This window comes from Doryrhamphus excisus, chromosome 3, assembly GCF_030265055.1.
Source record: "Doryrhamphus excisus isolate RoL2022-K1 chromosome 3, RoL_Dexc_1.0, whole genome shotgun sequence".
In the NCBI taxonomy this organism is placed as follows: Eukaryota; Metazoa; Chordata; class Actinopteri; order Syngnathiformes; family Syngnathidae; genus Doryrhamphus; species Doryrhamphus excisus.
In genome coordinates, this window is record NC_080468.1 from 25,651,927 (window position 1) to 25,674,749 (window position 22,823).

At 41.7% G+C, this 22,823-nt stretch overlaps 3 protein-coding genes and 1 long non-coding RNA gene across 15 annotated transcripts in view; 3 read left to right on the forward strand and 1 right to left on the reverse strand.

The window, feature by feature from the left end:
* Positions 1–5,796, forward strand: part of LOC131125498 (sodium/potassium/calcium exchanger 2-like) — a 31,477-nt gene extending 25,681 nt beyond the window's left edge. For 10 of the 11 annotated variants that reach the window (XM_058067106.1, XM_058067107.1, XM_058067112.1 and 7 more), the window contains 4 exons: positions 2,442–2,576; positions 2,646–2,735; positions 2,814–2,980; positions 4,039–5,796. In XM_058067106.1, coding sequence (XP_057923089.1) covers positions 2,442–2,576; positions 2,646–2,735; positions 2,814–2,980; positions 4,039–4,288 — 642 coding nt within the window. In that variant the 3' untranslated portion in view covers positions 4,289–5,796. The remainder of the gene's footprint in view (positions 1–2,441; positions 2,577–2,645; positions 2,736–2,813; positions 2,981–4,038) is intronic. The other variant, XR_009129038.1, reaches the window with a different exon arrangement.
* Positions 5,797–8,926: 3,130 nt separating this feature from the next.
* Positions 8,927–16,064, forward strand: sepsecs (Sep (O-phosphoserine) tRNA:Sec (selenocysteine) tRNA synthase). Of its 2 annotated transcripts, none has more exons than XM_058068588.1 (12): positions 8,927–9,127; positions 10,285–10,400; positions 10,478–10,632; positions 10,693–10,811; positions 11,993–12,151; positions 12,224–12,377; positions 12,451–12,553; positions 12,629–12,758; positions 13,513–13,604; positions 14,052–14,145; positions 14,221–14,311; positions 15,451–16,064. In XM_058068588.1, exons 2-12 carry the CDS (start codon positions 10,287–10,289, stop codon positions 15,665–15,667), a joined length of 1,428 nt encoding a protein of 475 aa, XP_057924571.1. In that variant the 5' UTR covers positions 8,927–9,127; positions 10,285–10,286; the 3' UTR covers positions 15,668–16,064. The 2 variants fall into 2 exon arrangements, with proteins under 2 accessions (XP_057924571.1, XP_057924570.1); XM_058068587.1 differs by lacking the exon at positions 8,927–9,127 and adding an exon at positions 9,656–9,711 and having other exon boundaries at positions 15,451–16,062.
* Positions 16,065–16,538: 474 nt separating this feature from the next.
* lgi2a (leucine-rich repeat LGI family, member 2a) lies at positions 16,539–21,379 on the forward strand. Its single transcript, XM_058068586.1, has 8 exons — positions 16,539–16,886; positions 16,994–17,065; positions 17,607–17,678; positions 17,852–17,923; positions 18,009–18,080; positions 18,577–18,743; positions 19,596–19,760; positions 19,818–21,379. The coding sequence occupies exons 1-8, from the start codon at positions 16,543–16,545 to the stop codon at positions 20,633–20,635; spliced, it is 1,782 nt and encodes a 593-aa protein (XP_057924569.1). The 5' UTR covers positions 16,539–16,542; the 3' UTR covers positions 20,636–21,379.
* On the reverse strand, positions 17,544–22,587 carry LOC131126251 (uncharacterized). Its single transcript, XR_009129122.1, has 3 exons — positions 22,437–22,587; positions 18,520–18,659; positions 17,544–18,411 (listed from the first exon to the last, which is right to left on the reverse strand). It is a non-coding gene; the product is annotated as an uncharacterized LOC131126251 (long non-coding RNA).
* Positions 22,588–22,823: the final 236 nt, after the last annotated feature.

A 22,823-nucleotide genomic window follows, 5' to 3' on the forward strand; every position in this document is an offset into this window, starting at 1 on the left:
TGACTTCTGTAATGACTCTTCACTTCGCCCCTTCCACAAATGAATGTGCCAGCATTTTTTGGCGCCAAAAAGTAAATAAAAAATGAGTGATGATGGGCCAATAGAACCCGCTGTGCCAACAGACGGTCTGCATGACTCTGCATTTGGGACAGAAGCAGACTGCATATCCAGAAGGATCCATGGTGTGGTTGCAAAAAAGTTGACCACCAGCTTTTCATTTTAAAGCCGTTAATACTGTAGTACAGGAGTGTTAAAACTGCACTCTGGAGTAATAAAATTAAACAATGAAACTGCAGAAGAAATTAGAAAAAAGGCGCAAAAATGCTAAAAAAAAAAATCTGAAATGTTCCATCCATCCATTTTCTACCGCTTATCCTCACGAGGGTCACTGGAATGCTGGAGCCTATCCCAGCTGGGGTACACCCTGGACTGGTTGCCAGCCAATCACAGGGCACATATAGACAAACAATCATTCACACTCACATTCATACCTATGGACAATTTGGAGTCACCAATTAACCTAGCATGTTTTTGGAATGTTACAGTGTATGTACGTATATGGTCATTATAGTCCTGGTGATACCGCTTACGGCAACGACACTACCTTGCAAATGGCTGAATATGCACTGGATTAGTAATGAATAATAATGAGCTCCCTATAAACGTCCTGTATTGACATAATGATCCCAAAATGTGTGAGTTAAAAAAAATGCTGGGATGTCAAGGTTAAGAAGTTGTTTATTTCAGCTGTTGAGTCACAGAACATCAAGGAGAGGCGGGGTTTTCAGGTGTCTATTGGCGTGCCTGACTTCCACACGTAGATATTTTTAGATGCGCATCCCACTGTGCACCTGTCTGTGCAGCAGAAGCTCACACCTTCATTTGCCACCAGAGGGCCCATCGCATTAATTGTTCAATCCCCACCAGGATTCCTTGGCAAGTGCGTCAAAGTTGAAGGTCAAAATTGAAGACTTGTCTGTTGACTGTGTACAAATGGGTGGAATATTTACCAGGAACCTAACGCTTCCACAGTCGCCTACATGGGGAAATGAGTGAAAAAATGCCAAGCTTGAGGGAATTAATGACTCATTCTGTCTTATTTAGAGGAGCTCAGATGATCATCACGATGGAAATAACATCAGAACATTTGAATATCCTTTGAAGCCTTTTAAGGAATGCACATGACTCCACGCTGAAGAAGGAAAGAAGACTCGGCTAGTACCGGAAATATGGACAACGGGGTCTAGATAATAAAATCATTAAAAAACATATATATAACATGAATTAGGTAAAATTAAATCATGTTACAGGGCACATCAAAGGGGAAAAAGATACATTGTAAAAAAAATATATATATATATGTAAATTCACAATAAATTACTGGCTAATAATTACATAGTTTCCATTATTTGCTGTAATTGCGCAGTTACCCTAAATTCCAGTGTATAAGCTGATACTTTTTCTTTAAACTTTGAAGCTTCCACAGTAATGCAATGCTGTTAAATGCTGTGAAATCCTGGTAATATTTAACAGTGCATTATTTGTAGTTATTAGAATGCATGATATTTGTTTTTTCAAGCCGATTCCGATAATATAACTTATTAAGCAATTCCAAGGAACTGAAACACTGGCAACTGTTCCCACATTCCAAAAACATGCATGCTAGGTTAATTGGCGACTCTCAAATTGGTGGAATGGTTGTTTATATGTTTGTCTATATGTGCCCTGATTGGCTGGCGACCAGTCCAGGGTGTAACCGGTCTCTCGGCCAAAGACAGCTGGGATAGGCTCCAGCATACCCATGACCCTTGTGAGGGTAAGCGGTATAGAAAATGGATGGATGGATAAAAATAATGAAATTAAATGTCACACTTCCCTGGTGTCAGTGTCCGCCTTTAAGCTCGGCGGTTAGTTCGGCCCCGGGGGGGGGGGGCAGAAAGGACCCCCAAGGCTCTGGCATTTGGGAAGCAGAGGGAGCGCTGCCTTCGCAGGGGGTGCTATAGCGCTCCAAAGGGACTCATATCACATAAATAGACCGATGACAGCCACCTGGTGTGTAAAAACATAACATGCTTTTTCTCCCATATTTCATGAGCTGAACTCGAAGATGTTGAGCTTTTGGTATGTAAACAAAAGGTCTCAAATATTGTTCACAAATCTGTCTTAATCTCTTAGTGAGCATTCATCATTCATAATACTAAAGGTTATGATGATTATTGCACGAGTGTGCCTCAGGCTGGCTATAATAAAAGGCCATTCTAAAGCATGCAGTTTAACCCTTTTTGCAGTAGGCAGTGAATTCCTGCCATTCACTGTGAGGATCTTTTACTCGTGGAAGCATATTGTTGTCGTTGTGGTATTTTTTTCTGAAAATGTGGCCCCAGAACAATTTAAGTTGAGCACGTTGTACTATACATTACCTCCCCTCTGTGTCCCCTCAGGCTGGGGACGAGGAGGAAGACGACCAGCCTCTGAGCCTCTCCTGGCCCGAAACCGGTCGCAAGCGGTTCACCTACCTCTTCATCATGCCCATCGTCCTCCCTCTGTGGCTCACATTGCCTGACGTCAGGAAACCGGTGCGTCTAAAAATGGCAGCATGCCAAAGAATAATAATGACAACATTTTGCTTTCCTCCTCCTTGCTAGTCATCAAAGAAGTTCTTTCCCATCACTTTCCTGGGTGCCATCTGCTGGATCGCAGGCTTCTCCTACCTAATGGTGTGGTGGGCACACCAGGTAAACGTTGTAGTTTGCAATTGACTGTAGATGCAGCAACAGATGAGATTTTATTTACAGTACTGTCTTTTTGTGCAGGTTGGAGAGACCATCGGGATTACAGAGGAGATTATGGGTCTGACTATATTAGCGGCTGGAACCTCCATCCCTGACCTCATCACCAGTGTTATTGTGGCACGCAAGGGCCTGGGGGACATGGCTGTATCCAGCTCCGTCGGCTCCAACATCTTTGACATCACAGTCGGGTAGGTCCTCTCATCGGGATTGGTCATTTAAAGCTACAGTAAGTACCATGTGACATTTTGAAAAACAGGTTTATAAATGACGTTGATGCAATACTATATTGTACTGTTACCATGGCAACCTGATGTAACATTAGTTGCCAAATGTTACAACACGCAAGAATTTTTTATTATGAATCTATTAGCATTTAGCGTATTAGCTTGGCTTCCTTATGTACCTCAACTGCTGCAAATGTAAAGGCTAACTGTCATAAAGGTATAGATATAGTGTATATGTGTCCTCCTACTGTACATGAGGTGGCCAGCCACGCAGGTCACGTACTTATATACAAACAGGCATTCACACGAGGGAGAGGCGATATGGACCAAAACTCATATCCTGATATATTTAATGTATGTTGAATATCAGGCTGCACAGCCATGGGGTGGTGAGTGCACATTATACACAGCTAAGAGACCTGAGTTTGATTCCACCCAAGGCCATCGCTGTGTGGTTTGCATGTTCTCCCCGTGCATGTGTGGGTTTTCTCCGGGTACTCCGGTTTCCTCCCACATTCCAAAAACATTCATTCATTCATTTTCTACCGCTTATCCTCACGAAGGTCGCGGGGGTGCTGGAGCCTATCCCAGCTGTCTTCGGGCAAGAGGCGGGGTACACCCTGGACTGGTCTCCAGCCAATCACAGGGCACATATAGACAAACAACCATTCACACTCACATTCATACCTATGGACAATTTGGAGTCACCAATTAACCTAGCATGTTTTTGGAATGTGGGAGGAAACCGGAGTACCCGGAGAAAACCCACGCATGCCCGGGGAGAACATGCAAACTCCACACAGAGATGGCCAAGGGTGGGATTGAACTCGGGTCTCCTAGCTGTGAGGTCTGCACGCTAACCACTCGACCGCCATGCAGCCCCATTCCAAAAACATGCTAGATTAATTGGCGACTCCATAGGTTGACTCCACCTCTCATGCCCCCCCAACAGTTCATCACAGCCCATTACTTGAGAAGCACTAAGCTAACCTCACATGTTTATTGTCATGTATATTTTGCAGGCTGCCATTTCCTTGGCTGATGTGGTCCTTCTTCAGCGGCCTGAAGCCAGTGGCGGTCAGCTCCAACGGCCTCTTCTGTGCCATCGTGCTCCTTTTCCTCATGCTCCTCTTCGTCATCATCTCCATCGCCGCCTGCAAGTGGCGCATGAGCAAGTTGCTCGGCTTCATCATGTTCATGCTCTACTTCGTCTTCCTGGTGGTCAGCGTCATGCTGGAGGACCGCGTCCTTATCTGTCCCGTGTCCGTCTGAGGGTCACCCAGCACAAAGCCCAACTTCCTTTTCCCCTTTTACGGCCATCCTCATTGGCGGCTCCCACGTGTGGTGTGTGAAGACAATGCACGGTGGGTACGGCGACAAGAGGCGCTAACTTTCTGTGTTATTGAATTAGCAGGAGCCTAATAGTGACGCATTATGCATGCCATTAGTGTCATTTAGAGCAGGCTTATTAAGGCTGGCAGCTTGAGGAGAACTTTCTACACGTGAGTAGAAGCTGCAAGGAAATATGAGATGATTCCTGATGGCTTCCTTTCAACACCATATTTGTTTTGTTTGTTTTTTAATGCCAGATTTAGCAGTAGCATTAGACGTACTGTAGCAGGACAATCTGCTCCCTCTTGATTGTAGATAACTCGTCACATTCGCCAATAAAAAGCATGACTACTTAAGGCCAAAACCTTTGAGAATCAGTGTTTAAGCGTTTCTATTGATAGATTAGTCACCAGGCTGCATGGAAGAAGAAGAAGAAGAAGAAAAAAAAGAAGACACTTACAGGTGAAACCTATTAATCACACATTTAAATAACTTGTATACCAAAATGTACACTCGATGTAGAAAAACACTTATAGGCTCAGTGATATCTAGTGTGAAGTTCACTTTCTAATCAAAGGTGCTTCTGTGTGCAAGCATCCCTTATCTATGACTAGATGCTATAACAGTATTTTGCAAAACAAAAACAACACACCCATTTGTGTTTTGTACGAGGAACTCATCACAATCTGTGAGAATAGAATGTGGATTTAACAGCAATATACGCGTCGTGTGTCCGAACCCTCCTCTGTTATTCTATGTTAGGCTCACTAAACACCCGCTTTACCTCAGCCTGTGTACAGCATCTTAGTGGGAATGAACTGTAAATTACTAGTACATAGATTCTCTCGAGTGCATGCATCTTGGGCTGGTTACCCACCGACTGTACAGATGAGCTTCACTTTTATGCATTTAATCTGAACAAAACTACGGCTTTACTTTGTAAATACCTTTTTTTTCCCCTTCAGATGTTTTTTTACTCATGTTGAACAAATATTGGACTGATGCTACCTGTTTTTTTTCTCTTCAGGTATTTAAGTGAAAAAAAAGAACACTTATTGCCCCTCGAAAGCTCACAAAGTTAAGTATAAAAGTGTGTTTTTGTGTCAATTGAAGCTACTTTTTGCTTGAGTTTGGACAATCACCGCTCACAAATTCAAATATGGCTTGAGTGGCGAGCAGCGATGCAATAGAAAGAAATGTATTTAAAAAAAAAACACACAATAGATCTGATTGTGGTTTCCGAAGGTAAGTGACCATGAGAGCTGAAGAACATGTTTGCACTGTAAATGTGTTTATTTTTCTTGGTGTTGATGTATTTAAGGTGTACATATATACAGATAGAAATGAACCATATAATCTATATGTGTAAAACAAATATGTCTCTATGTAAAAACAAGAAAGTATAATATAATGAAACAAATAAAGCTGATAATTCTAATATGCAACAATGCTGTTTATTTGAATGGAGCATGTGGCACAATGCATCACGGAATTGCTAGCAATTTTGGAGGAATTTTGCACCTCATTTGCAATCCTTCTGTGAAACATGAACACATATTTCTTTTCTGTGCATTATAATACGAGAAAACATGTTAATATGAGCTTACAATGCATGTCATGTCTTAATGCGGTGAGGAAAGAACTTTGTGTTTTAAATCATCAAAATACGACAAGATACTGCAACTACTACATGTTATATCACTGTATATGTCAGTGCATGATCAAACAATACTTCATAGTTCTAATGGGTGTATCCCAATAACAGCATTGTAAGCTAGCTCATACGAACTTGTTTTTATATGTTATAAAACACATAAAAGAGAAAGAAATATGTGTTCATGTTTCACATAAGGATTGTCAATGATGGGCAAAATTCCCCAAAAAGTACAGTTCCCCTTTAAGCTAAATCAACATTCATAAAATGAAACAAATACATCTGTTGTATGCATATTTCAAATGCAATGCATGGGCTTGCTAGCAAAGATGGGCAATAATACATTAGGGGTTTTCAAAAATTGTAAGAATATTTTCTAATGATGCAATACCCTCTACCAGGACTCAATTTGAGTGAAGTTTTTAAAGGATTATTTTACTAGCATTGTTACATTTCTGGCTATACAGTATAGCGTGAAAGATGCAACTATAATGCCCTCTGGTGGATAATTATTAGCAACGTACACTGGTTAGAATTGCAACTCTGTTATTGTATGTTGTAATATTCATTAATTCATTCATTTTTAACCGCTTATCCTCACAAGGGTTGTGGTTGTGCTGGAGCCTATCCCAGCTGTCACGACGGTGGGCGATATACATAACAACACAATCTCCTGATGGCCTTATCGTGCCTTGACCTTCAGCATTCAGTGGTGCGGTTCACAGCTGAGTGTGAAGCTTCTGCTATGATTATAATCAGTGCGTTTTGCTGTATGAGCCTGTCATGTATTTATTGACCCCAATTTTACAATTTTGATTAAGTAAAAGTATGCATTTACAAATAATGTGTTGCGGCTATTTTGTGCCGAGTCCTCGAACACATCATGTGTGATGCAGAGTCAGACTTTCTCCAACACTGCACAGACAAAAGTGTAAAAGAAGATAAACCTGCCAAGATATACAGTATCTTACCTCCCGAAAACCCTCTCCATGTTAAATGAATAGCCTATGTGTAAAGTTGAGAAATAGGACACATGAATATAATGTCATAATACATATCAACAGGTTTCATTGTGTGGTCTACGTTTCTTAAATCCACAGGAGTAGGGGGTAGATGACTTCCGGTCCATGACTTCCGGTCAGTTGTCCGAAGGGTGCGACTCATTTGGAGTCAAATGTTCTTTTTCGATAGAAATAGAAATTACTTAACGTCTACTTCCTTATACGGTCAAAATAATCACCAAAGATTACGTATTTTGGAGTTTATTAACTAAGACTAAAACAGTAATATGTACTTTAAATTGAAGAGGAAAAAAAAACACTTTTATGGGACATTTGGGGTGCCAGAAAATGGCGGGCCCTCGGCAATTGCCTGTGTTTGCCTAATGGTAAGTCCGACCCTGATGTGAAAAGGTCCTCGACACACAGTTCAGCTCTTCTAAATGATCATGTTTTTGTTTCATACTGCTGCTGAGGTTTTTATTGATATCTACATGTAAGTCATTTGATTTAAGTGTACGCACTGTACACCTGTACGCCTTGCCTCGCCCGGATCACTTGCTTACCATCATGGCGGACTTCCTGCTTCATTGCACAGTACACTCTGTTACATGCATTTGTGGATGACTGTGCCGTCTATGGATCTCGTGTCTTTGCTCGTCTTCTGATACATTTCCGGGTGTTCAGTTTAAAGAGTGGAATTATGGCTCTTCCCAGTGGCCAAATTTGGAATTGCAACAGCACCAATGGGGAATTAATGGGTACTTTGTGACCATAGGCAAGTTTCTACCCTATTTATTTCAGCTGTGAGCTATCAACTCACTTTAAATAAGAAGTAAACCACATTCATTTTCCTCAGTAATCGATAAGTACAAGTATGGTGGGTTGACGGTGTGACCTTTTATTTTGTGAGTCACTACTGCAATACTGGAAGAGTCCCTCGTTCACATTTTCTATTGCACAACAGCTCATTCACAGATTCATTTGCCTGCGATTAATAACGTACGGCACAGCCCGGTCTCAGGGGCAAAGTCAGTAGGGTGGAGGACAGCTGCTTCAGCAAGCCGGCTATCAGGCCAGACTTTGCTCACACAGCCATCACAAGGCATTTGACTCAGCAGAACAAAATCTCACGGGAGGGACAGTAGGCCACATTTGGTTTTTGTGGAGCCGCAGGGCGTGGTAATCATTTCATATGACGGAGAGGGGAGTCATCAAAATAAGAGCATCAGCGGACTTGTAGTGAGTCACTATATGTTGCACATGTGCATGCATGATTCAGTGTAAGGTCACAATTTGCAAGCACAGTGGATCTAGAATCAGAATATACATGTATACCAAAGTGCAGGGTGAGATGAAGACACAAGATATGTCCATGGAATTTTACAGTTTTGGACACCCCTTGGATACAAGAGTGGGCAAAATCGGAAGATTTTATTTGCATTCTTTTTGTATATTATGCCTTTTAATATAGTTTATTATTTTTTGTTGTGGTAACCATGACATCCAAACAGAAATGGCTAACCAAGCCATTGTATCCAGTATTTTTTTTGTATAACATATTTAACTTAGGAGTGGCAGCGCCGACACCTTTTGGATGTGAGTCACCTGTGTTTAAAAAAACGGTTTGTGAATTTGTTATTACAGTATAGAAAGAATAATATTGAGTTTATCCACTTACAAGAGTCCATTTAGTACATTGTATTTCACAAAATGTGTTAATTTACTATGGTTTCCTGTCCCTGGTAGTCCAGACAGTTTTTGAATCATGCAGTGATTCATTGATGAAGCAGGTCTAGTCATAGTGTGGGTCAGCAAATCAGATCGGGACTTTTAGTTGGAAACCCCCCTATTTTGGTCCATATACCTTTCATGTCTGTTTTATCACATCCCATACTTTTTTGGTGGGTTTGGGCTGAGTTCCGGTCCTCCAAACCGAGCACCAATGGGATCCTCAGGAAGGCACAAAAACACACCTTCTGTAGATAGTTGTCCTTGCGCTGTGCTTGCAATGCTCATACAGTAAATGTGGTGGTGATAGACTGATCCACTCCTCTCCTCCAATAACTTTTACTCCTTTTGAAGCCCCATACTGGGACACTGGGATCCATAGGACAAGCTCAACAGGTAAATGCTAGTTGAGTTACTTGTGTAAATGTGTGTATTAAACTAATTTGGTTTTGTAGGATGATTTACACAGCTTCTTCTTATGATGAGCATCCAACTATATCAGAACATGGGTCCAGGAAGGAAGGCAAGATGTTGGCATAGCTGTTGTGTTGGAAGCCCTGCTATGCCAACAAATTGCCATCTTTCTCTCCCTTAATCAACAACCTGACAGTAGGTTATATTTTTATAGTTGTAAATATATATTCTTATTACGAAATACAGTTTAATGCAAAATTAACGTGCTGAAGTGGTGGCATTTGTTGTTTTGTTGTATTCATTTTCAATTAATGTGCTGATTTAAGTGTATGTGATGGAATAAATAATTGTGTGAATGGAATTATATTGAATAAATCATTTTGAATGGAATTTTAATGTGTAATATTTCATCTATGCCAAATAAATAAAGATTGTATTCTAAATATTGCTGTATTGTAATTTTTTTACTCGAAACTGTTCGTCACTGGCCCTTTAAGAGATGACGAAGCCTCGTCATGTGATCAGTCTCCATGGTCAGTCACTTCCGGGTTCACTTCCTATGTGAGGTAACGAAAACTTAAGTTATTCTGAAATTGTGCGTTAAGAGTTCGTTTCTACTTAAAAGTAAGGTTGCGATAGGTTAGTGATATAAACACAAGCACAAACAGCGTAGTGTGTTTACGCATCGAAACATCATTCTGTTATTGAGCGGCACAAACTATACAGTAATGTGAACGTGAAATGACAGTGTAACAGAACAAAATAATGTGTAAAAAAAAGATATATTCCGCCTATTGGGTTTCAATGTAACGATATTCCAGTACATACAGTACGGCGGATTTGTCTTCAAATTGTGATGAATTTATGTGATTTATAACTGCACTGCATCATATGTGGAGGGGTTAGTCATCGTTGCCCAACACAAAGTCTACCAACATATAGACTTCTTCACTATACTACACTGGAAAACATGATCAGAATTATTGTCTTAGTTTTAAAATGTTTTTAAAAAGTGTTGGATGCATATTATAGGGCTTAGAGTGGCATTTTTAGTAGAGTAACAGGTATCTGCTGTATTATTTTATATTGTAAGATGTGGTTTTGCATTTATTCTGTTACAATTTCTTTAATAAAAACAGCAATGAATGGTGACAACTTCACTCTGAGTGAGAGGATCGTGTTACCTTCCTACATTCAACAGGCGTCCCAAGCTCGGCGTGGACATGAGCAACTTATCAGGCTACTTTTAGAGCAGGTATGGGGGAGTTTATGGCTCACATTTGTGAACCACCACCACTCATTCAATTTCACTCCCGTTTGTGCACACTGAAGGGAAAGTGTCCTGAGGTAGGATGGAGCGAGAGCACCGTGGAGCTTTTCTTGAACGAGCTGGCCGTCATGGACAGCAACAACTTTCTGGGAAACTGCGGCGTAGGCGAGAGGGAAGGACGGGTGGCGTCCACCCTTGTGGCAAGACGACATTACAGGTGCATTGTGCACTATTTATATCTATATCTAAAAGAGTGATATAACTGTTTTTGTTTTAGGTTGATCCACGGAATTGGTCGATCGGGTGATATAGCCGCCGTTCAGCCAAAAGCTGCTGGGTCCAGTCTGCTGAATAAGTTGACCAACTCACTTGTTCTGGACATTTTAAGGCTCTCAGGTGTGTAAATCTTGACTTAATCATTCTCCGTTCATGAGCAAACACCATAAAAACATGATGTTTATGATTGTGGCTGTGCCATTTTGGATGGGAGTTTTTTAGAAATAAAAATGAAAGACACAATAATAATTTTTGTTTAGTTCTCAAAGTTCTCGGGTTGTCAAAAAAAGCAATTGTGGTCTCTGCTCACTTATTTGTTTGTTCTCAGATGTACTCCCAGAGTACCACTAGATGGAGCGTGTGTGCCACCAGTGGTAGTACAATTTCACTGAATCGTTGCATTTTGCCAAATTAATAATCATGGAACAACTGAAAGAATCCTAATGTAATTTTAAGGTCATACCAATGGGATTAAGGTCAGGACTTTGACAAGGGCATTCCAAAATCTTAATTTTGTTTTTCCTCAAGCGTTCAGAGTTGGACTTGCTGGTGTGTTTTTGGTCACTCAAGTTCAACAGTTCCAAATGCCTTAATTTATTTTTTTTCAGGAGTGGTTAGTCTTGGAACTTTTTGCCCGGTGTATTTCTTGTGGTGGAGTCATGAACATTGACCTTAAATAAGGCATTTGAGGCCGGGAGTTCTTTGGATGTTGTTGTGGGGTCTTTTGTGACCTCTTGATGAGTGGTCACTGCACTATTGAGGTAAGTTTGATTGGCTGGTCACTGCTGGGAAGGTTCACCACTGTTTCATGGTTTTGCCAATTGTGTAGAATGGCTCTCAATGTGGTTTGCTGGAGTCCCAAAGCTTCAGAAATTGTTTTATAACCTTTCCCAGACTGATTAATCTTTGTTAATTTATGTTTTAACACATTTTCTCCCTGGATTCTTTTCTCTCTTGATAATAAAACTTTTCATTTAAAAGTGTTCAATTGTGTTGTCATTAAATTTGTTTAATGGGCTGAAACACTTAAGTGTGGCAAACATGCAACTTAAATTTCAACTCAAGAAGGGGTCAAACACTTTTTCACACCTAGTAAGACAAGGATTGTGATAGTGTGATGTATTGCTAGTGATATATTGTGAAAAGAGATGGTGTGAGTGATGAGGGAAGAGGGGACTGGAGAGCCATAAAAACACCACTGCTGTGTTTTGTTACAAATTCGTTCCTGATTGTGCAGGTTTACCTAATGAAGTGCCTTATTTGTAGAGAATGACATGATGCTGCATTTTGTTTGTAAATAGGCGTGAGGAGCGTGGCAAGCTGCTTTGTGGTCCCCATGGCGACCGGCATGAGCCTGACGCTGTGCTTCCTGACTCTCCGCCAGCGCAGACCAAATGCACGCTACATCATCTGGCCGCGCATCGACCAGAAATCATGCTTCAAAGCCATGATCACAGCAGGTGACATTGAACTGTAGCGATAAGGCTATGCTCAATTTTGCTCAAACTTCTGCGTCTATTTGTGTCTTGCAGGCTTTGAACCTGTTGTGATCGAGAATACCCTTGAGGGTGACGAGTTGAGGACGGACTTGGAAGCGGTCGAATGTAAAATCAAGGAGCTGGGAGCTGAGAGCATCCTGTGCATCCATTCCACAACATCCTGCTTTGCACCGCGTGTCCCCGACAGGTGAGTAATGACACACCCCCTTTTTAAACCTAATGTTATTATCATGTGAGTTTATCACAATTACCCTGCACAGGCTCGAGGAGCTTGCTATAATGTGTGCCAAGTACAACATCCCTCACATTGTGAATAATGCATATGGAGTGCAGTCATCCAAGTGTATGCATCTGATACAGCAAGTAGGTGCTGCCAAGCTCATACCATTACTGTTGCCTGTATGGTTTGAATGATTGTTTTATGTGTACATTTGCCAGGGGGCTCGTGTCGGGAGAATCGATGCCTTTGTGCAAAGCTTGGACAAGAACTTCATGGTACCAGTAGGAGGGGCCATAATTGCGGGTTTTGACGATTCCTTTGTGCAGGAAATTAGCAAGACGTACCCAGGTATAGTGCAATTTTTCATTTACATTACACCAAACTTTTTCCACTGAGGGTTGCATACCGAAAAAATCATCCATTCATTCATTTGGGTGGAGGACTGCCCTGTGTCTTGACGGATAGCCAATCAGCTCCTCCGGCTCAGCGCAGGTGTAATTTTTGGGGGTCTACCACTTGACTTTTTTGTTCTGTAAAGCTCAGCATCATTCCAAAAATGTAGAATGACTGTCTTACTGCATCCAACCTCAGCAGCAATGGCACACTGCGAGAGGCCTTGCCTATGCAGCTCGACGATCCAACCACGTTTAAGAAGAGAAATAGCCATCAGGAGGACATGACCATCACAGAAAATTAGCCTTTTGAGCAGAATTTGGCTTTTATAGGCTGCATTCTGAAACTGTCCAAATGTGCAAAATGCATAATCTAGTAATTTTTCAACTGGTCCTGATCAAGTCTGTATATACAGTATGTACATATGTAGTCTATGGCAGCAATTTTCAAAGTATAAGACCACAGAAGACATCAGGGGAAGTACAGCAGCTTGAAAAAAATAAAGGCGAAATGATAAATACAATACAAATACAAATAGATATTTGTACTGCTCTTACAGTGAGAGAGTAAATACCACAAAATACACTCCACAAAATCAGTTTTCCAAGGAGTAAGGGAGGGCCCATGCTATGTTATGTCTCATGATGTTAATGATGCGCATTATTCTGGTTTGTAATTTTGTTACATTTCATTCATGAACTCTGTCCAGGTCGAGCGTCTGCGTCCCCTTCCCTCGACCTCCTCATCACATTCCTCACCCTGGGAGCCAGTGGCTATAAGAAACTATTGTCAGACAGGAAGGTGAGATTGTACACTCCCCGAAAAGCCTAATGATGCGAGTTGTATGGTGTATGTTTCTGTATGTGTTGATACTGTGGTCCTGTAACATTCCTCCGACCTTGTATCATCAATCTTGTGTAAAAAATAGCAATAGCTCAACATTATCTCAAGGAGGAAACTCCTCCCTGGTGACCCGATGCCATCAAGGCTCACTTACGCTTTCACATTGTGCATAATAAATGAGCTGAACCATGTTGTTCATCCTTGTTGTTTTGCTCCCATCGCCCCTTGAGATGAGAGACAGTGAATAATTCTGATATTTGATCTGTTGAGGTTGGTTTTCCTTGCTGGAAGAAATACTTCATCAGCAATGGCTGTCATAAGGAATAAAAATGATAATTGTGCTATTTATAGTTCCTTTGTGTGCCCCTTCTGTTGTCCTCCATGTGTCTCATGCGTGTCCCATAGGAGATATATCTGCTACTGGCTGAGGAGTTAAAGAAACTGGCCTCTGCGCATGGGGAGCGATTGCTTCACACCCCCCATAACCCCATTTCACTCGGTGAGCGTCCGCCTCTGTTTCTAGACTATCAAATGTTAACCTTTTGACCTGTTGCCCATTTCCTTTTGTGTGCAGCAATGTCCCTGGACAGGCTCCAGGCTGGCGGTGACAAGGTGGTGACTCAGCTGGGCTCCATGTTGTTCACACGCCAAGTTTCTGGAGCCAGGTAGGAACAATAACAAGGGTTTTTATGTCCACACACACACAAAGATTGGATGCGTTTGCGCTGTTTTAAAAGCCTCCCAGAAAGACAGATGGATGTGCTGTCTGGGTAGGAGGACATTAGATGATTAGACTGTCCTTTTTAATCTAAAAGGATGTCTGCATTCCGCTCCCTCTGCTAGGGTTTTCTTCACAGTAAGCTGAACAATGTCTGTCAGTTCACTGCAGAATTCAAATGAGGTGCTTTGGAAGCTAGTTATTGATTCCACACACACTGGAGTGGTAACTGTGCAGTATCCTGATAGAATTTTCAGCTATGCAATGATAACATCGGGGGGAAAACACTGGCAAAATGTAGGTCATAAAAGGAACTTTTTAGTGATGTTGTAACACTATTATAAAAGAGCCTGTTTATAATAACCAAACATGTCCTCCGTTTGCCAGATGAGCCCATCAGGGGTACACACACATCTTTTTGTAATTAAGGCTTCGCTACACATCTTAAAATAAAGCTGTGCCAAGTATCCCGCAGTCAGGTTTTTTCTTCAGTGAATGGACTAATCTCGCATGATGATGATATTAAAATGCCTGTAATGTTAGCACTGTGGATCACATAGCTTTGCTAGTGTTGCCATCTTCCTGGCCCATTAACAATAATAATAACAATGGATGCAATTTTATATAGTGCTTTTCAATGCACCCGATGCGCTTCCCAATGAAGTGAATCCATTATTCATTCACTCCTCAGTCACACACTGGATGTGGTAATCTCCATCTGTAACCCACTGCCCTGGCTTTGTATGAAGGAAACGTGGCTGCCAATTGTTGCCTACAGCCTCTCCGACCAGGGACACAACAACAGTGACAGTGGTGGTCTTGTCTTATGTGCTATATGGTATCTGTTATGTTACACAACTGCAGAATTACAGTATACATATATATGTAAACATATGTGCAGAAACAGCTCTTTTCAGGATTTAAAGTTCAGACATAAAAATGGCGTATTGTAGTTGTGCTTACTGAAAGCACTGTGAAACTAGTAAATTCCTGCATTAAGGCTACACAACTGGACAACACGCTTTCAATGCACTACCGTGAGACTTCTGTATTTAACAATAATTTAATAAATATTGCTGTTGGCAGAGTTGTGCCGCTGGGCAAGGAACAGACCATCGGCGGACATACGTTCCGTGGCTTCATGTCACACTCGGACGCCTACACATGCCCCTACCTCAACGCTGCCGCCGCTGTGGGCATCACTCACGAGGACGTGGCGCTGTGCATCAAAAGGCTGGACAAGTGCCTGAGGACGCTGCAGAAAGAGGCACACAGTACCTCCCCGCAAATGCCACCAAGTTAGACCCAGATACTGTATGTGTTAATTTAAGTCAGTTATGTGTGTATTTTTAATGGAGCCAAATCAATGTTCAATCATAATCTCAGAACCTTTTTTTTACATGTTCTTTAAATTGACTCTGCTAATAATATCCCGACTAGTAATCATGATAATAATCTTAGTATTTGTAGCAGTGTTGTTGACAAACTCCAGAGGCAACATCACCAACTTCATGGATGAGAGAAACGAGGTTTACATTGGTCAACAATGTGGCCCGTGACTAAAGGGCCAGGTTTGGTTTCTACCAATTATTACAGGCAATGTCCCTCATCGTGTGTCTTAGTACTTGCATAATGAAATAAATGATAATGGCATAAGAACAGAGCCTTGTGGAACTCCATAAGTAACATACTCATACATTTGTTGTTTTAATGACCTCTTTCCCATCATTTTAGGTAAGGTTAGTAAAGCTTTACCTAATTAGCATTTTCAACATTCAATCAAAGGTTAAAGTCAATGACGGAACATGCTAAAATTGCTCACCATCTCACTGTAGTTTTGTCGTCAACTTTCTGTGGATTACTGCCATAATCTGTGGATTATTGTAACTAAAATTCACGGCCCCCCTGCAGCATCCTTTGTCACTGGTGTTCCACTGTGCAGGATGTAAGCACTTGTTGGGAGGGTGCTCATAACAAAAATCTGGATGCTTTGTGTACAACATATATCATTGCATTATGTCATCAATTGCTTGCTAGGTTATGAATACAAAAGTGTCACAAAAATGCTTCATATCCTGTGTGCAGCTCACTGTACGTGCAAAAATTACACAAGTGTTGCGGTGCATGCTTGTTTAAGCAGCAGCAGAAGGAAAAGGAGTGACTTAATAAATAATGAAAATGCGCGCACACACACGCACACACAAAGAAGGGCTGTCTGCTGCTGATTCGCTGTTGTCCGGTGCAGCGTCGCATGGTGCAGGGGTGGAATCACTCTTGCTTGCCTTTTTCCCTGCCTCTTTCCTTGCCTCTGTGTATGCTGCACAGCCACCAACACATGCAGGAAAGATGCTCACATTTTGGGCTTTGTTTTTTAGCGCTGTTTGCCTGTGCAGTTTGCCTCAACCGGGACACATGAAGAAGGCTGCCCGGTGTCCTTCAACATGCAGCTGCTCCAAGGAGTCCATCATATGCGTCGGGTCCTCCTATGTGCCCAGGATAAGCCCCAGTGACATAATTTCTTTGTAAGTTGGTACTTTCAGGCAGCAATATGGACCAAAAAGTTGCTGTTATGATATATTCTGTTTAGTAAAATAAATTGTTTTTGCAGTAAATATGCATCTTCTTGCAGGAGCATCGTCAATGGTACCTTCCTCGAGGTCAAAGAGGCCATGTTTTCTCACATGCCATCGCTCCAATTGCTGTAAGGGCTTCTTCTCTTTACTTGTCGCTGTACAGTCCATTGGGAAACCGTTAACATTAAATGACGGTTTGCTAGGAATTAATTACATTTGGTAATGTGACTGAACGTGAGGTTCCATTGATGTTATGTCTTAATAGAGAGCTTGTATAAAGTATAATGTAAAACTGTTTACATTATGAGAACAGAACATGGAACATTATTTTTATTTTATAATTATCATAGTTCTTTGTCTTTTAAAAGGTTTAAAAATAAGCATACGCAGCAGCCAAAGCTTATACAATGGATGCACATGCAGGCTGATTTATGGCCTATTAAAAGCTATTATAGCAAGGAACGCTTTTAGCAGCTCCTGACACCTCTGCAAGTATAAAAGCAGACATGTTGAGCTCCTGGAACTCGTGCTGGCCATAAGACATAAATCTAAAATCTATATTCTGTGATGTCAGCATAAATGGGACGCAGGACTTTGTAGCTCTCAGTCAGTATTTTAATTGATGGTAAATTCACAATTTCTTCGCATCTGTGTTTGCTTTTATTTCAGGCTCCTGAATTCCAATTCCCTGACAACCATTAGAGATGACGCATTTGCAGGCCTTCCGCATCTCGAGTATCTGTAAGTCAGCTAAATGTTGTCTATATATATTCGTAATAGACTGGTGGTTAGAAGCTACTGTCTTAAAAAACACAAATGAATAATAGTGCATCCTAATCCATTATGATAAATGCATGTGTAGACCGCAGATATCGATCACATCTATTTTGTATGATGTATTGTTCCTTTCACAGGTTTATAGAGAATAACAGGATAGAGACTGTATCCAAATATGCCTTTAGAGGACTCAGGGACCTGACTCACTTGTATGTACCCTTACAAATCAGAACTCTTTTAGTTAGCAAGGATGATGACGGTTTGATATACTGTATGTATTAATATTGCGCATAGGTCCTTGGCAAACAACTACATCAAAGCTCTGCCTCGGGACCTCTTCAGCGGCTTGGACTCTCTCATAGAGCTGTGAGTACACCCCTCCCATTTCACCAAGCTTTTAATTCTACAATACTATAGAAAGTAATCCTGGATGTATACTTCAGAGCAGTCAGTCTACAGCTTGTACTCATTGAAAAATAAGTAAATACACAGCCAATATTATGTCAATAGCTGGAAACACAGGTAGTTGCAAGGTAGTTGTGGTAGCATCACAGCATTGGGAAGCGGCATTACATAAGGGGGAAGATGAATTCCTACATGTAATTGCAAAACCTACCACGATCCCCTCCCTTGTGAAACTGGGACCTCCAAGATGGCAAGTGCGTTGCCGGTAAAGTTGAACCCTGTGAGCATCCTCCTGCGGAAGGAAGGAAAGAAGGTGGAGTATCATGTTCTCTTTCACGTCATAGTACATGTTAGAACTCCCCACAGTGAACCGCAGCTCCCAAGTGCTGCCATTACTCACCTTGCATCAGACCCCTGCGTCTTTACGACAGCGTCACATAGTTTTTGATTCCTGCAGGGACCTCCGAGGCAACGCCTTTGAGTGCGACTGCCGGGTCAAGTGGCTGATGTCGTGGCTGAGGAACACCAACGCCACGGCGTCTGATGTAGTGTGTGCCGGACCGGAGGATGTGAAGGACAAGCATCTTAACGATATGATCATGCAAAATGAGTGCATCTCAACGGGTGAGAATTGGTACAAATCTCCTGGAGGAAGCGTTCAAATACAAAAATCCAGAAGCTGTACATCGGTTAATACAGTGAAAACACACCTGAAGCAACTGTTATGTAAAAGTAAACTGTCAACAGGTGACAATCTTCAGAGTTACAGGTGTGTGAAAGTGTTTGCCCCCCCTCCTCGTTTCTAAGTTTTTTGGTAGACAGCAGAGCAAATGTTTCCATTTATCAAAGCAAGTCTTCCAGGTCCGGCTGCAGCAAAACAGCCCCAGACCATCACACTACCACCACCATATTTTATTGTTGGTATGATGTGCTTTTTCTGAAATGTGGTGTTAATTTTCACGCCAGATGTAATGGGACACACACCTTCCAAATAGTCTCATCAGACAGAGTATTTTCGCAAAGATTTGGGGGAATCATCAAGATGTTTTCTGGCAAAAGGGAGATGCGTCTTAATGTTCTTTATGTTGTTGTGGGGTCTTTTGTGACTTCCTGGATGAGTCGTCGCAACGCTTGGGGTCAATTGCTCCACTCGCAATTTTTGCTTAAGAAATGGATTTATAACCTTTTCCAGACTGATAGATTCCAATTAACCTTACTTAGGTTTTAACAGTCAGGGCAGTCACTTTTTCACACAGGGCCATGTAGGTTTGGGTTTTTTTTCCTCTCTTTGTAATACCTAAGTAGGGGTGAACACTTTTTCACACCACTGTATGTCAAATTGTCTGCAGTGAAATTACTGAAAATGTAATTATTAATTCAAAAGACTGGTTAATGGAGTCAAAATATGGTGTATATATCCATGGACTCTAAAAGTATGTAAAAAGCGGTAACAACACCAATAATTCCCCTTTGTAGATTTTGTCCTTCATCAGACGGTGACTTCGGAGTCCCTCTCTGTCGACACTTTCAGCTACAAGAATGACGTCTATGTGGCCATCGCGGCTCCTAGCACAGAGAGCTGCATGATCCTCCAGTGGGACCACATAGAGATGAACTTCAGGACTTACGACAACATCACAGGTTTGTCATTAAAACCCACGGTCCAGTTGTAGGTGTCCTCAATGTGTTTGTCTTTAGGTCAGTCCATCGTGGGCTGCAAGTCGGTGGTCATCAAGGATCAGGTGTTCATCATCGTGGCTCAGCTCTTTGGTGGTTCTCACATCTACAAGTTCGATGAGGACCAAAGCACGTTCACCAAGTTCCAGGACATTGAGGTGTCCAAGGTGTCCAAGCCCAACGACATTGAGACCTTCCAGATTGGCGTCGACCGCTTCTTCATGATCGCAGACAGCTCCAAAGCGGGCCTGTCCACGCTGTACAAATGGAACGACAGCGGGTTTTACTCTTACCAGTCCCTTCATGAGTGGTACCGTGACACAGATGCGGAGTTCTTGGACCTGGACGGGAAAGCCCACCTGGTGTTGGCAAGCCGCTCTCAGGTGCCTGTAATCTACCAGTGGAGCCGCAGCAACCAGAAGTTCGTCCTCCAGGGCGAGATCCCCAACACAGAGGACGTTGTTGCCGTGAAGCACTTCCGCATCCAGGAGGAGCTCTACCTGGCCATGACACGTTACATCGGCGACTCCAAAGTGGTGCACTGGGGCGCCAAGCAGTTCTCTGAGATCCAGGCATTGCCGTCACGGGGCGCCATGATCCTACAGCCCTTCTCCTTCAAAGATCGCCACTACCTGGCCCTTGGAAGCGACTACACCTTCTCGCAGATCCTCCTGTGGGACGGCGAGCAAAAAGTGTTTGAGCGCTTCAAGGAGGCGTACATCCAGGCGCCACGCTCTTTCACCGCCGTGTCCACCGATCGCCGGGACTTTCTGTTCACATCCAGCTTCAAAGGGAACACACAGATTCTGGAGCACATCATCGTCGACTTGAGCTCGTGAGCACATGTTGTCTCCTACAATCCCACGTCTTCCATATTAAAAAAAAAAGTTTGGAATGTAAAATCCTTGATTATTTTTCTTGATTGTCTTTCCGACGAGAGGCCACTATTGTTTCATAATTATTGTCATAATTATGAAACTGGAAAGTCTTTCTCTGGTATGTTGCCTTATCTGCTTGATGGTCCGATGGGCTTCACAGCGCCCTCTTGTGGTGATGACCAAGCATCCCACCTCTTTTTTTTCTTATCGTGCGCAGGGAATGTCTTAAAAGCACAAACCTTTAATCGTCGTAGTTGGAAATCCTTAGACTGTAGTTTATAAGTTTATAATGTGTACAGTTAGCAAAAATAAATACATGCAGGCTGTAAGGATGTTAGCTATTCAGGGGTTATATGGATGAAAATGATCAGTTTTTACGGTGTGCACCGATTTAGATGCTTTTTCAACGCATGACATCACGATGCCAGGTCAAATGTCATAGAAAAATAGTGCCATTTTAGTCCTTTAGGATTTTCATACACGACATAGACGACTGTGGAAGAAAGTGAATGTCTGTAAATACTGCATTTTTTTTATTCTGTCAAATGCAAGGAGCATGAAATGAAAAGAATAGAAGGATTTAAGTCAACAAAGCGAATGAAAATAACAAAAGTGTCATGGCATATGCAAGTGTACAACACACAGAATGTGTAATTCTACTGAATGTAAATGTTGAATATTGAAATAAACATGTACAGATGCTAACTGAGATTAGGATCCTGTTTATTAATTTGTAGTAAAATAGTAAAATTAATTTATAGTAAAAGTAATTAGTTGGATGCCATAACTTTTAATCAGCTGACATCAACTTGTGTAGCATATTGGAGTACTTGGCTTCTTTCGCACAAATAATGCGAAGTGGCCAAGTGGTCAGCATGCTGGCCACACAGGAGATGTGGAAGATGTGGGTTTAGAATCTCCACTGGGCATCTTTGTGTGGAGTTTTCATGTTCTCCCCGTGCATGCATGGGTTTTCTCCAGGTACTCCAGGTTCCTCCCAAATTCCAAAACAATGCAAGTTAGGTCAATTGGAGACTCTAAATTGTCCAAGGAAAATGTTCGGCCATTTGTTCATGGCCTCAAGCTGAAACCAACTTGGGTTCTGCAGAAGGACGATGATCCAAAACACACCAGCTGAATCCTATTGAGATGCTGTGGCATGACCATATAAACTTCCTTTCACTTCTCATACATCAGTGTGTTTGTCTGCTATATGATATACTTAATTGAAATTGCTGATCCAAACAACCAGTGATTTATAAAAGGAAAATCTTGAAGATTACCGGGGTGCACACATTTTGTCATACTGTGTCAATCACTGCCACCTGTTGTGGCTTTTTTGTGTTATATCAGATGCTGAATGAACTGTTTTGTCAACAAGCAGAGGCAGCTTTGGCTTCAGAGAACTCGCTGCGGGGTGTTTAATAATCACAATTTAATTTCACTTGTATTTTATAGCTGTTTACTGGTGAATGAAAGCAGTATGACACAAATGTTTCATTCAGTGAATACTTATATTTGTGTATTGCTTTTTTTCAAAATAGTTTTTGGCGTCATGGGTTTTAAGCACAGATTACTCATGGTACAAAAAACAAAAAAGGTGATTCATGCAAGAAAAAGTGAGACATTTATATTAACATCAAGTGTGGTGCATCAGGGCTACTGCATTAACCAAGCAAAACTGAGCTGCATAGGAATGATCATCCCAGCCTCCATACAAGATATCATATGTAACAGTAAACCATACATTAAAAAAACTTACTTTGTTTACAAATGGAATGATTGTGTCCCAGTAGAAGCCAGCAACAATCTGTTTTGGGTATCTCTGACACCATTGTGGTTTTCAGTATCAGGTTTATAGATAACTGTGAAACAAAGATGTCAAAAAAACGAGTGTCCATGGTGGAAAGACCGGCAGAGCAATGTAATATTCGTCCGTGTGGCAACACGAAGCTGGTAGCCCCGTTCCTCCAATAGACTTTGTTCTCCGCCGCAAAATTTTTACAATGTAAAAAACGTGCCGTGTTTCAGAAAGGTAGAAAAACACTGACCCAAACAAACAAGCTATATTGTGTGGGAATACACGATGGCTGTTTATTTACAACTATCAGTGTTATAATCTACAACGTTTTTATGACACATACCTGTC

Bases quoted from the DNA above. Each gene is read 5' to 3' on its own strand.
- sepsecs (XM_058068588.1), top strand. From the start codon at position 10,287: ATGAATGGTGACAACTTCACTCTGAGTGAGAGGATCGTGTTACCTTCC. The intron at 10,812-11,992 runs GTGTGTAAATCT...GTTTGTAAATAG, and splicing joins GGACATTTTAAGGCTCTCAG to GCGTGAGGAGCGTGGCAAGC. The intron at 14,312-15,450 runs GTAGGAACAATA...TGCTGTTGGCAG, and splicing joins CGCCAAGTTTCTGGAGCCAG to AGTTGTGCCGCTGGGCAAGG.
- lgi2a (XM_058068586.1), top strand. From the start codon at position 16,543: ATGCGCGCACACACACGCACACACAAAGAAGGGCTGTCTGCTGCTGAT. The intron at 17,924-18,008 runs GTATGTACCCTT...TATTGCGCATAG, and splicing joins CTCAGGGACCTGACTCACTT to GTCCTTGGCAAACAACTACA. The intron at 18,081-18,576 runs GTGAGTACACCC...TGATTCCTGCAG, and splicing joins TTGGACTCTCTCATAGAGCT to GGACCTCCGAGGCAACGCCT.